At 40.1% G+C, this 14,040-nt stretch overlaps 1 protein-coding gene across 16 annotated transcripts in view; it reads right to left on the reverse strand.

The window, feature by feature from the left end:
• The window catches only part of CDKL5 (cyclin dependent kinase like 5), a 94,245-nt gene that overhangs the window by 54,335 nt on the left and 25,870 nt on the right, over nt 1-14,040 (reverse strand). For 12 of the 16 annotated variants that reach the window (XR_009155510.1, XR_009155509.1, XM_058186565.1 and 9 more), the window contains 3 exons: nt 12,505-12,610; nt 7,974-8,097; nt 2,186-2,275 (listed from right to left, as the gene is read on the reverse strand). Coding sequence is in view for 14 of the 16 variants with exons in the window: in XM_058186565.1 (XP_058042548.1) it covers nt 2,186-2,275; nt 7,974-8,097; nt 12,505-12,610 (320 nt within the window). In the remaining 2 variants the exon portion in view is untranslated. Of the gene's footprint in view, nt 1-2,185; nt 2,276-7,223; nt 7,468-7,973; nt 8,098-12,504; nt 12,611-14,040 lie in introns of those variants that run through there. The other 4 variants (XM_058186563.1, XM_058186560.1, XM_058186571.1 and 1 more) reach the window with 2 other exon arrangements.

The raw sequence follows: 14,040 nt of genomic DNA on the forward strand, positions 1-14,040 counted from the left end.
TGCACTGGCTACCTGTGGTCTTCCGGGTGCGCTTCAAGGTTTTGGTTACCACCTTCAAAGCGCTCCATGGCTTAGGGCCCGGGTACTTACGGGACCGCCTGCTGTTTCCACATGCCTCCCACCGACCCGTGCGCTCTCACAGAGGTCTTCTCAGTGCCGTCCGCCAAGCAGTGTCGGCTGGCGGCCCCAGGAAGGTCCTTCTCTGTGGGAGCACCTACTCTCTGGAACGAACTTCCCCGGTTTCGCCAATTGCCTGACCTTGGACCTTCCGCGGGAACTGAAAACTTATTTATTTATACAAGCGGGACTGGCCTGATTTTTAAATTTAAATTTAAATTTTAAACTTTTAATGGTAATTTTATTGGGTATTTTTATGGTCAATCGTGGTTTTAATTTGGCCTTTTATTGAATAAGTTTTTTAATTGTTATTTTAATATGTATATTAATGGTTTTAAATGGAGGCTGTACACCGCCCTGAGTCCTTCGGGAGAAGGGCGGTATAGAAGTTTGATAAATAAATAAATAAAAAATAAAAAAATAAATAAGTATGTAGGTCTTGACGTATTCGGGTCTTTTACCGTGTAAGGTTGAGAGTATCTTGGCGATGTTTCGACGAGGTCTCACTCATCATCTTCAGGCTGGTGCTTTCGGGTTTGTGCTTGTGTGAGCACGAAGCCGAAAGCACCAGCCTGAAGATGACAAGTGAGATCTCTTCGAAACGTCACCAAGATACTCTCAACCTTACATGGGAAAAGACCCGAATATGCCAAGACCTACATACCTATACCTGTGAAAATCTACGAAAACATATGTGTGTGTGTGTGTGTGTGTGTATGTATATTATATGTATCCTGCTGCGCCGGTTGGAGGGGTTGGGAGTGGGAGGCACCGTTTATCGGTGGTTCTCCTCCTACCTCTCCGACCGGTCGCAGATGGTGTTGACAGGGGGGCAGAGATCGGCCGCAAGGCGCCTCACTTGTGGGGTGCCGCAGGGGTCGATTCTCTCGCCTCTCCTGTTCAACATCTACATGAAGCCGTTGGGCGAGGTCATCAGTGGCTTTGGGGTGAGTTATCATCTGTACGCTGATGATACCCAGCTGTACTTTTCCACCCCAGGCCACCCCAGCGAAGCTGTCGAAGTGCTGTCCCATTGTTTGGAGGCCGTACGGGTCTGGATGGGGAGAAACAGACTCAGACTCAATCCATCCAAGACGGAGTGGCTGCGGATGCCGGCATCCCGGTACAGTCAGCTGCAACCGCGGCTGACTGTTGGGGGCGAGTCACTGGCCCCAACGGAAGGGGTGCGCAACTTGGGCATTCTCCTGGATGAACGGCTGTCGTTTGAAGATCACTTGACGGCCATCTCCAGGAGAGCTTTTTACCAGGTCTGCCTGGTCCGCCAGTTGCGCCCCTTTCTTGACCGGGATGCCTTATGCACGGTCACTCACGCTCTTGTCACTTCTCGACTGGATTATTGCAATGCTCTCTACATGGGGCTACCCCTGAAGTGTACCCGGAGACTGCAGTTAGTCCAGAATGCAGCTGCTGGTGATTGAGGAGCACCGCGTTGCTCCCGGTAACACCACTCCTGCGCAGTCTGCACTGGCTACCTGTGGTCTTCGGGTGCGCTTCAAGGTTTTGGTTACCACCTTCAAAGCGCCCATGGCTTAGGGCCCGGTACTTACGGGACCGCCTGCTGTTCCACATGCCTCCCACCGACCCGTACGCTCTCACAGAGAGGGTCTTCTCAGGGTGCCGTCCGCCAAGCAGTGTCGGCTGGCGGCCCCCAGGGGAAGGTCCTTCTCTGTGGGAGCACCTACTCTCTGGAACGAACTTCCCCCCGGTTTACGCCAATTGCCTGACCTTCGGACCTTCCGCCGGGAACTGAAACTTATTTATTTATACAAGCGGGACTGGCCTGATTTTTAAATTTTAAATTTAAATTTTAAACTTTTAATGGTAATTTTATTGGGTATTTTTATGGTCAATCGACGGTTTTAATTTGGCCTTTTATTGAATAAGTTTTTTAATTGTTATTTTAATATGTATATTAATTGTTTTAAATGGAGGCTGTACACCGCCCTGAGTCCTTCGGGAGAAGGGCGGTATAGAAGTTTGATAAATAAATAAATAAAAATAAATAAATAAATAAATATGTAGGTCTTGACGTATTCGGGTCTTTTACCGTGTAAGGTTGAGAGCATCTTGGTGACGTTTCAATGAGATCTCACTCATCATCTTCTGGCTGGTACTTACGGCTTCATGCTTGTGCGAGCTTGTGCAAGCAAAGCAAAATATGAGATAGAGAGAGATAGATAGATAGAGAGAGAGAGAGAGAGAGAGAGATGTTGTTATTGTTAGTTGCGAAGTCATGTCTGACCCATTGCAACTCCATGGACAACATTCCTCCAGGCTTTCTTGTCCTCTACCATCCTCTGGAGTCCATTTAAGCTCACACCTACTGTTTCAGTGACTCCATCCAGCCATGTTGTGGCCCTGGGGAAAGGGCCCTGTGGTGAGGGATAGTGTTGTAGTCCGCCAGCAGCCTGCAGAGCTGGCAACTGAGTCGGACAGTGATGAGGCTGAGGTGGGGCCAGGGCCATCTGGGAGTGAGGTGCGGACTCCAGAGACTGATAGTAGTGAGGCAGAGGAACAGGAGGAGCCTGTTCCTAATGCACACATGAGAAGAGCTGCCAGAAGGCAAGAGCAGTTCAAGCAAAGAGGACAACTCGGGAGTAGGGCCAAGAGATGACTGGCCCCTCCCATAAGGCTTAAAACAGACCAGCAACGGCGTTTGGGCTTTGCCGGAAAACAACGTTGGTACTTCGTATTCTTGCATTTATTTTTGTATCGATGACTTTTGAATGTTTGCCTAATTGGACCAAGGTTTGTGATAGGACTGAGGAATTTGTGTTGGGAGGAATTTGCTTTAATTTAGTTGAACTATGCTGGGAATGAAGTAATTTTCAGCTGTTCGAATAAAGTTTGTTTTTTCACTGACTGAGTTTCCTACTACTTATTTGGGCCTGGGTTACAACAGTTTGTTTTCTGGCCCACGAGGATAATTCTCAACAAACCTCTATAACAATGGAGGAGCTCTGTGCCATGAATGCGCACCTTCAGCAGCAAGTAGCTTTGTTATCTGCACAGATGGCTCAGCTCCAGCTTCTCCCCCTCCCTGTAGATGTCATATTGCCATGCCAGACAAGTTTGATGGTACTCAAGCCATGTTTCCTGCTTTTACGGGACAATGCCAGCTTTTTATCAGTCTGAGAATGGAGGACTTCCCCACTGACCAGGATATCATCCTCGGTTCTTTCCCCTAACACAACTCGACTCCCGGGTACCGGTGGCTAATGACTTTCTGTCCGAGTTGCAGGCCGTCCATCAGTTGGTGCAATGGTATCTAGAGAAAGCCAAGGAGGACTATAAAAAAGTTGCGGACTGATCTTGGCGGGTGACGCCCCCATTGGCTGTGGGGGATTGGGTCTGGTTGTCCACCAGGCACCTTCCATTCGACTGGCCAGTCAGAAAGCTAGACCACTGGTACCTTGGTCCGTTTCCTGTTGAGGCGGTTATTAAGCTGGTTGCCTATCGCCTGACCTTGCCACGCTCAATATGTGTCCACCCAGTCTTCTTTTTTTTTTTGCCAATTTTTTTTATTTTTTATAAACATAATAATAAAAAAATCCTTTTGAACAAATTATTGGTCAGGTACATTTTTAAACATATTAAATTTCACATATTATAATCTAATACAATAAATCTTCCTTCTTCTTCCTAAATTCAATTATTCATTTGCACAAAATCTGATAGAAAAAAAGGTCAAATTCAACGCATTTAGAAGAGTATTTGAGTGAAGTCAAGTCCCCCGTGGTTAATTCCTCCTAAATTTCTTAATAAATCTTCAATTTACGTTTTTTGAAGTTTCACCAATCAACTTTATATTTACATTACTAATCAGAGATCAGACCATCTAAAATCATTTTCTTAAAACTCCCCAGAGATCACATAGACAATTTCTTTCTTCCCTTATCCTCTTCCTCTGCCTCTAAATCAATAACATATATTTAAAGTTTCTCATCTAATCTATTTTTAATATCTAAATCTTCTATTTACATTTTTTGAAGTTTCATCAATCAACTTTATGTCTACATTAGAGGTCAGACCATCTAAAATCATTTTCTTAAAACTGCCCAGAGATCACATAGACAATTTCTTTCTTCCCTCATAATCTTCCTCTGCCTCTAAATCAATAACATATATTTACCACTCTCAGCTTTATATCTACATTACTAATCAGAGGTCATCCTATCTAAAATCTCTTTCTTAAAACTGCCAAGAGATCACATAGACAATTTCATTCTTCCCTTCGTCTTCCTCTACCTCTAAATCAATAACATATATCTAAAGTTTTCCATCTAATCCATTTTGATATCAGACATAAAATTTAACATTTACAAGGATAGTCACTAATTATTTCCCCCAGTTATTCCCCCCAAATATTAACTGTTTCCTTAGAAGTTTTATCAACTCCTTTCATTACCATACTTATTTATAAAAGCAAAAAAAGAGAATTTTTTCCTCAGTATAATAACACTCATTTCCCTCTTATCCCAATTTATTCTAGTATTTTTCCCTCCATTTCACAAAATCTCAATTATTTTTATCATAATTGTCACTCAAATTTTAATGTAGATATTAACATTTTCTAAAATAAATTTCTTAACATAACTCTAAAAGCAGCCATTAGTTCCTTTCAAAAAAAATGTTGTGTGTCTACATCAGCAGCGCCTTCTCCGTGGGAATAGTCCACTATTCCATTCTTGCTTTCTTTCTTTGCCTCTGAGTTCTTCTTAAGTAAGGAATTCTCCGCTTAAATCAATAATCCAAAGACATACCATCTAGAAGTCTCTTCTAAAACGGTTGTGTGGTCCCAGCGACATCTATCCTCATGGGAATAGTCACAAGAAAGCTATTCGACTCTTGCTATTTTCCTCTTCCTCTAATTATAAAGGCAGCCATAAGTTTCTTCCAAAAGAATGGCGTGTGCCCACACCCACAGAACTTTCTCCATGGGGAATAGTCTGCTATTCCATTCTTGCATACTTTCTTTGCCTGGGTTCTTGTGTAAATAGGGAATTTAATTTCTATAGTTCAAAGACACGCCATCTGAAACTCTCTTCTAAAGCTGTTGTGTAGTCCCAGCAACACCATTCCTCTAGCTATCTTCCTCTGCCTCTAGATGTCTCCTTTTGAAACAGTTACAGCTCACAAGTAATAAGTAGCCATTCTGGTGACAAAGTTCCTTTGTTCTCAAATGCTTTGGTACTTGGAGGTCAATTTTCCAGGATTTCCCCTTTATTGTATTTATTTATCTTCCAGGTTCTTATGTCCTATTAATATCTTTAATATTCCATAAATTTAAAACAGAGGGATTTGAGATATTCGCATAAAAAACAGTTCAATAGCTTCTTTTACTTTTTTCTCCTAATTCTTTAATTTCCAATATAATCTGTTAAGGCTTCCAGGAATCTCCAAACCATTGTTTAGTTGAAAAAGATTTATTTTCCTTTTCTTTATTTAAATGGGGCTCTGCTTCCATCCCAAGCCCTATCTTCTCTCTTTCACTTCCCGAATGTGTATTCTCCAAATTGACTTTCACTTTCACTTGTTATTCAATTAGCTGCCAATCTACAAGTTCTCCCCAAGGATTGTGCCTATTTTAAATTCTTATTTTTTCTTTGTGAGATCATCATTTACCCGACTTCAACAATTTGTTTCTTGCTGCTTCTTCCTCCTGCCCGCTCTTGTGGCCACTGCGGCTTTGGTGCAGCTGCCATGATGGACTATGGCGCTGCATTCCACCCTCTGGGTCGGGGAAAAGATCCGGAGCAATGGGGAGTTTGCCATTTCCCCGTTCGCTCCGGCAGCTCCCCCACTCTTTGCTGCCCCTTCGAGACACTATGGTCCGATCCAAAGTTTGGACGGACCCCCTGGGCGGGGGGGATATTGGCGCAAACCCCAGAGACATCAGGGTTTGCGACTGTCTCACCTGCGACGCTGGCCACGCCTCCTCCACCCAGTCTTCTATAGATCCCGCCTTGTCCCAGAATGGCCAGCCTGTCCACTCTGCCAACCTGACTGTCCCCAACCAGAACCACATGATGGAGATGAACCATCTGAGTACGAGATCGCCAGCATTCAGGACTCCCGGTGGCTCAAAGGACAGTTCCAGTATCTCATTGAATGGAAGGGATATGGGCCAGAGGACTTCACCTGGGAGGATGTGACCTCCGTGCATGCACCTGCCTTGGTGAAAGCCTTCCATGACCAATTCCCATCCCAGCAGCATCCGAATTGTCAGCCTTGGGGAAAGGGCCCTGTGGTGAGGGATAGTGTTGTGGTCTGCCAGCAGCCTGCGGAGCTGCAACAGAGTTGGACAGCGATGAGGCTGAGGTGGGGCCAGGGCCATCTGGGAGTGAGGTGCGGACTCCAGAGACTGATAGTAGTGAGGCAGAGAAACAGGAGAAGCCTGTTCCTAATGCACGCATGAGAAGAGCTGCCAGAAGGCAAGAGCAATTCAAGCAAAGAGGACAACTCGGGAGTAGGGCCAAGAGATGACTGGCCCCTCCCATAAGGCTTAAAACAGACCAGCAACGGCTTTTGGGCTTTGCCGGAAAACAATGTTAGTACTTTGTGCATTTATTTTTGTATCAGTGACTTCTGAACGTTTGCCTAATTGGACCAAGGTTTGTGATAGGACTGAGGAATTTGTGTTGGGAGGAATTTGCTTTAATTTAGTTGAACTACGCTGGGAATGAAGTAATTCTCAGCTGTTTGAATAAAGTTTGTTTGTTTTTTCACTGACTGAGTTTCCTACTACCTACTTGGGCCTGGGTCACAACAAGCCACCTCAAACTCTGTCGTCCCCTTCTTCTTTTGCCCTCAATCTTTCCCAACATTAGGCTCTTCTCCAGTGAGTCCTTCCTTCTCATTAGGTGGCCAAATATATATATTCAAATCAGAGTAAGGGTATGGCTAGCTGATGAAAGCTAAAAAGCTTGAAATAGATCTATACTAGTTTCCCTTTATTTCTTTATCAGCAAATATATATTTGGTATGTGTGTGTGTGTGTTTGTGTGTGTGTGTGTGTGTGTGTGTGTGTGTGTGTGTGTGTGTGTGTGTGTACACACACATACACATACATATATACACACAACTGCCCATCTTGTGATACACAAATTCTGGAAGTCTAACAGCAATAATAAAAAGATAACAACAAAAACCATTCAACAAGAAAAAATGATTTATGGAAGATTTAAGAAGGAAAAAGAGAATAAATGTTGATCTCATCATGGTCCCAATGAATATGTAGAGCAGTGGTTCCCAACCTTTTCTTGTTTGAGGCACAACCTTTTCTTGTTTGAGGCACCCTTGGAAAGCCTTTCAAAAGTTCCCGGCACCCTTATAAGGAAATAGATATTTAAAATCTCCGTAGCTCAAAAGTTCCCGGCACCCTCAAAAGATCTCACGGCACCCCTTAGTGCCGCGGCACACTGGTTGGGAACCACTGATGTAGAGTGTACACCTCAAGTCAATCCAGTGGAATCATTAAAAAATGCAAGGTGGAGGGCTGATACATTTGGATTTGTTGATGTATAGATTCAGTGTTTACATGTGTTCTGAACTGGCCATCAATTAATTTCAATTAAGTTTGAAAGGTAGACATGTTTAAAGATACAACTGATCTGCATGAAATAGGAAACTTAATAAAATTACGAGAATCTATTAAACCTTGTTGGTAATTTCTGATTCCAGTTCAAATTTTCAGTGTGACTACTGGATGAATTAATCATCTTAAATGAAGTAATCATTTAAGAAATTAGGAAATGTTAATTTGTTTCTATATTAACTTTTCTACTTCTATATAAACTAACTGTGGTTTATCTTTTATAAAGAAACTTACTTACCAGGAATCAAAAGCAGTTTGTCTCTTTGAATGGCTTGTTACATTACTGCTTTCTGCAGGCAATGCAGGTATTCTGTTTGAGGCACTATTGTCTAGAAATGTTCCTTCTGGGCGTGGAGATGGGACTACAAGAAGAAATGTAAGGTTACACTGTATACATTCTCAATTATCTATTTTTAAAAACACAATAAGATGGCACCTATTCATGCTTCGCAGAAGATTATATAGTTTACTCAACATGTGATGCTGAAATTTGTTTCTGTTTATTTCAATGATGGATTATGAATCATAATATTCTACCAGTGTTGAGAAAAGAACAAAGGTTTAAAAGAAATTTGATTTCTGTAGTGTAGTATGTGTAGTGTAGTGTGGCGCAAAAACAAAATTGGCTATGTAGGTAACTTTAAAAGTCACTACAAAACTGTATGCCAAAAGATAAAGGCAGAATGCATCAGCTATCACAGCAAACAAGAGGAAAACCTAATACACATTAAATCCATCCAGGCCTTCTACAATTTCGTAAACAGCAAACTTAAAGACTCAAGATCCATCCCACCACTAAAAGGACCAAACGGGAAAGACTGTAATTATGAAACCATTAAGGCCAACCTCTTCAACACATTCTTCAGTTCAGCCTTTGTAAACAGCAATGGCTCATGCCCCTCATTTCCCAATTGTACCACAACTACTCACAATGATCTATGACGTCAGTTTCACAGAAGGTGCCGTTGAAAAGGCACTACGCAAGCTAAAACCATCTCTGTCGATTGGCCCTGATGGATTATGTGCCTACTTCGTAAAGAAGCTCTCAACCACCATAGTAGAACCACTTAGCGTAATCTATGAAATATCTTTCAGAACCAGCTCCTTATCTAACTTATGGTCACTAGCCATGGTCATCCCTATCTTCAAAAAGGGTGACCCCAACCTAGTTGATAATTACAGACCAATCTCATTACGTTGTGTCACCTGCAAAGTCATGGAATCAATCATAAACCAATCCATTACCCTCTACTTAGACTAACAACCTATTCTCTAACAAGCAATTTGGCTTTAGAAAAAAATTGTCCTGCAATCTGCAACTATTACACTGCAAAAATATATGGACTTCAAAATTTGACCAGGGTAAATCAATAGATGCAATTTATATAGACTTCTGTAAAGCCTTCAATTCAGTGGTACACGACAAGCTACTTCTAAAAGTACAATCTTATGGCATTTCCGGATTTCTGCATAAGTGGATAGTGTGTTCCTATCAAATAGGCAGCAAGTAGTCAAAATAGGGAACGCCTTATCTAACCCTGCACCTGTTAACAGCGGTGTCCCCCAAGGCAGCGTTTTAGGATCCACACTCTTTATACTTTATATAAATAATCTTTGTGATAATATTATACGAACTGTGTTCTCTTTGCGGATGATGTAAAACTATTCAACACCATTGACAATGCTGCTACTCTACAAAAAGACCTTGACAATATGTCAGAATGGTCAAACAATTGGCAATTCCAAATCTCGACCAACGAATATTCTTAGACATTGGCAAAAAAAATCAGAACACAAAATACAAGCTGAATGATACGACCTAACAGATGATCCCCACTCTGTCAAAGACCTTGGAGTACTCATCTCAAATGATCTAAGTACCAGAGTTCATTGTAACAGCATTGCTAAAAAAAGCATTAAGAGTTTCTTCTCTGATAATATTGAACTGCAAACTAGGGCAATACAAAACTTTTGCCAGACCAATTCTTGAATACAGCTCATCTGTCTGGAACCCACACTGCATATCAGACATTAATACAATTGAACGAGTCCAGAGATATTTCACAAGAAGAGTCCTCCACTCCTCTGCTCGCAACAAAATACCTTATGCCACCTGACTCAACTTGGGCTTAGACAACTTAGAACTTTGCCGTCTTCGGTCTGACCTAAGCATAGTACATAAAATCATCTGCTACAATGTCCTACCAGCCAATTAATACTTCAGCTTCAACCAAAACAATACAAGAGCACACAATAGATACAAACTCATGGTAAACCAATCCAAACTAGATTGCAGAAAATACGATTTCAGTAACAGAGTTGTCAACGCCTGGAATGCACTACCTGACTTTGTGGTTTCTTCCCCAAATCCCCAAAACTTTAACTTTAGCCTGTCTACTGTAGACCTCACCCCAATCCTAAGAGGTCTGTAAGGGGCATGTATAAGCGCACCAGCGTGCCTATTATCCCTGTCCTAATGTTTTCTTTTATTCTTATCCTTTACATGTATTTATAATTATGTTTACACTCGTATCTGTCATAAAATACATGCTTAATGAAATAAATAAAGTAAAATAAAAATAAATAAATAGTAGAGGAGCTCTAAATACATTAAGTTATCAGTGGCTGAAGTTGGAAGGTGATTATAGCAATTCATGTTTTGATAACTTTTGGTTTCAATCCATATATAATGTATTGTATGCATAGATATCAATGAAGATGATCTGGTTGCTGAATAGACTTTAAGTAGAGTGAAGAATTGTTTATTTTAATCTTATTCATCTTAGATTTGAACTCTTGTGATTTAACACTGCCTCCCTTTAAAACCCAAGGAAGTTTTCTAGAAAATTAATAATCATTGCTTTGCCCTGTGAAATTATTTCCAGAGAAAGGAAATGACTGTAACCATTATTTTTTAAAAATGCCTAAAAAACCTGAATTTATCCAAATACAAAAGAATCACAAATGAGAAGGTAAGAAGGTCAGTGCAAATGTACCAGATTTTTCTGCAGAAAAAAAATAAAACCAGATGCTGATTATATTTATAGAAATAGCACTTAGACTTATATACCGTTTCATAGTGCTTTCAGCTCTTCATAGTGCTTTACAGCACTCTCTAAATGCTGTAAATATTGCATCCAACAATCTGGGTTCTAAGTTTACCAACTTCAGAATGATGGAAGGCTGAGTCAACTTTGAGCCTGTCAGGACTGAATTGCTGGCTATGGGCAGTCTGCCTGCAATACTGCATTCTAACCACTGCATTCTTTGTATTTATTTTCTAGTGACCACAGTTTTTAGACCAAGATCAATAAGGCCCAATCATTATTTATATAAAGAATTTGGAATATATTATCCACAGGAAATTCTTAGATGGCATCAAAATTACATTAAACATTTGTCAATATGCAAAACTAGAAAACAAATCATTTTAACAATTCAGTCCTTCTACAATATCATGCCATAATTCAATAATAGATGCATATGTGGCTGAAAGTGAAGGTTTAGCAAAAAATAATATATACCAGTGTCCTGCAGTCTTTATGTTGTAGATCAGGGGAGTCAAACTCAAGGCCTGTGGGCCGGAACTGGCCCATGGGGTGCTTAGATCTGGCCCGTGGGGCCATCCTGGAAACAGCAAAGGATCAGCCCGTGGTGCGTCAGCCAACAAAAATGGAGCTTGCGAGGGCTGCACGCAGCCCTCTCAATCTCTGTTTTCACTGGCAGAGGATTGTAGGAAGCCGTTGCAGCAGAAAATGGATCTTGGGAGCCCGTTTTTGCTTGCAGAGTGCTTGGGCCACCATAGGTGCCCCCAACACAAGTGATGTCGAGTTGGCCTTGCCCACCCTGGGCCGAGGTCAAACGCAATCCTGATGCAGCCCTCAGAGAAATAGAGTTTGACACCTGTTGTAGATTATATCATTTATCACTTTAATCATTACAGTTTTATATTCAGAATTTCATACCCTTAAGTATAAGAATGCAGTTAGTGGAATTAAGAAATTTTAGATAGTGACCTAAATCACATAATTAAATTGAGCCTTAACTATTCTCAGTCATAGGCTGGCCAGTCCTTCTAACATAGTAGACTTTTTAATATTTATAAAGTTCAGGCAATCCTTCGAGCCATTATGATTAAGACACAATTAGCCTAATGGTCTTGTCCTTCCACATGTTAAGCCAAAATTTCTACTAATTTGCTGAAAAAGACTGCTATTTTGCTGAACCTCAATCTTTTAGTATACAGCCAAATTTATCAATTGCTGTGGGCCTGCATATTGAGAATTATTTTTGATGAAAACTAGATTACCTAGGAAGTTTGAGTTAACATTTTGCTGTAATTTGTTCTTGAAAGTCTGTTTAATTTGTTAAGTGGTACATTCTGCTAATATTTCCTTTTTCTCAATTTTCCCAAAAGATAAATGATATAAACCAAACAAAATCTGTAGTCAAAAGCATACTTATGCATAAGCCATACTAAACATAATTTTACAAACATCTGAATAATATATTTAAAATCTGCTTATAAGAATGCCTAAATTGAATCCTCCTTTATATCAGTCTAGCTGGCAAAGTAAGTTTTGGTAAAGGAAAATGAACCACCTTCTAAAAAAGGAGCCAATCATCTTTATTTTACTCAGTGTTCTAGGGATTGAAGATTCTTCCAACTTGTTAGGAATATGACTGTCTGAACATTGGCTACCTAAACTGTTCTTGCCTTTATTACAACTCTGTTTTAAAGTAGTATTAAACTGTATAAGTTAAATTACCTCTGTAAAAACTACCAACTCTTCTAGGTACAGAATCATTATACAGAAGTCTATTTTCTTTTGTGGAGGCTCCATCCTCTGGGTGTTGATCACGATATGTTCCACCCTTAATAAAACAATAGATAAATTTATTAGACCAAAGAAACTTGATTGAATCTGATCATAGCTTGTTAAAATAAAAAATAAATTTCACATTAAAAATAAAAGCTGCATGTTATAATTATAGAAGTAGCCTGCCTGATATATTCAGATTAATGACTAATTCTCATTTATCCCTCTAATAAATGGTTTTTGAATGAGGAAACAATGTAAACCTTTTAAAAAATGATGAAGTCATGTAATCTACCACAGTGGATGTTAAATATACTAAATCCACTAGATTGCCAATGGAAAATCTTATTATTTGGTAATATACTGATCCTTCAATTGACCCTTGAATTTTGTTGAAAAAATATACAATCCCAAACATTATACATAATTCAAGAGGCCATGGGTACCTGGAAAGGTTTACAAAGATGGGTGATCCTCATTCATTTAATAACTATTTATTTGTTAGTTTATTTGATTTATATAAGCTGCACATCTCACGTAAGTGATTCTGGGTAGCTTCCAATAAAATTGCTGCAAATTAGACCAATGTGCATGTATTTTAAAAATTGAAATCTAATTAAGAAAATAAGGTATTTTAGAATAAAAGCACCTGATTGGAACTAATGATCTTTTTCTGTAAAAAATGTCTTTTGACACATAAAATATAAATGATTTTAGCAAATCTTACTTAAAATATTTCAAGTGATAATTATTCAAAAAGGGTCTAGGACCCTGAGCTTGTCGATCGAAAGGTCGGCAGCTCAGCAGTTCGAATTCCTAGTGCTGCTGTGTAACGGGGTGAGCTCCCGTTACTTGTCCCAGCTTCTGCCAACCTAGCAGTTTCGAAAGCATGTAAAAATGCAAGTAGAAAAAGTAGGACCATCTTTGGTGGGAAGGTAACAGCGTTCCGTGCGCCTTTGGCATTGAGTCATGCGGCCACATGACCATGGAGACATCTTCGGACAGCACTGGCTCTTTGGCTTTGAAACGGAGATGAGCACCGCCCTCTAGAGTCGGCAACGACTAGCATGTATGTGCGAGGGGAACCTTTACCTTAATTATTCAAACATCATCTTGTACTTAAAGTACATTTTATGTGGAAACATTTTTGTAATATATCAAATAGGCTTTATATTGTGCAAGAGTTTATTCTGATCAGTACAATTTTTTAGATCTATTATTCTACACTTCTAAGGCCAACAGTATTTATACTGATTTCTAGTTTTTTTATACTTCCTATCTCCAACTAACCACATTATAATGGTATTAACAATATCCCATTCCTAGTTTATTACAGATGTTAATGTATGTATTACCATGCATTTATAGCAATAGTCTCTTTTGGAAAAGAGAATATTCAGCTTCAATGGTAGAAAACCATAAAACAAATGGTTTCCAACATATAAATAAAGGCAACTCAGAAATTCCTACTAAAGCATTCAATTC

This window comes from Ahaetulla prasina, chromosome 5 (assembly GCF_028640845.1).
Source record: "Ahaetulla prasina isolate Xishuangbanna chromosome 5, ASM2864084v1, whole genome shotgun sequence".
NCBI classification, from domain to species: domain Eukaryota; kingdom Metazoa; phylum Chordata; class Lepidosauria; order Squamata; family Colubridae; genus Ahaetulla; species Ahaetulla prasina.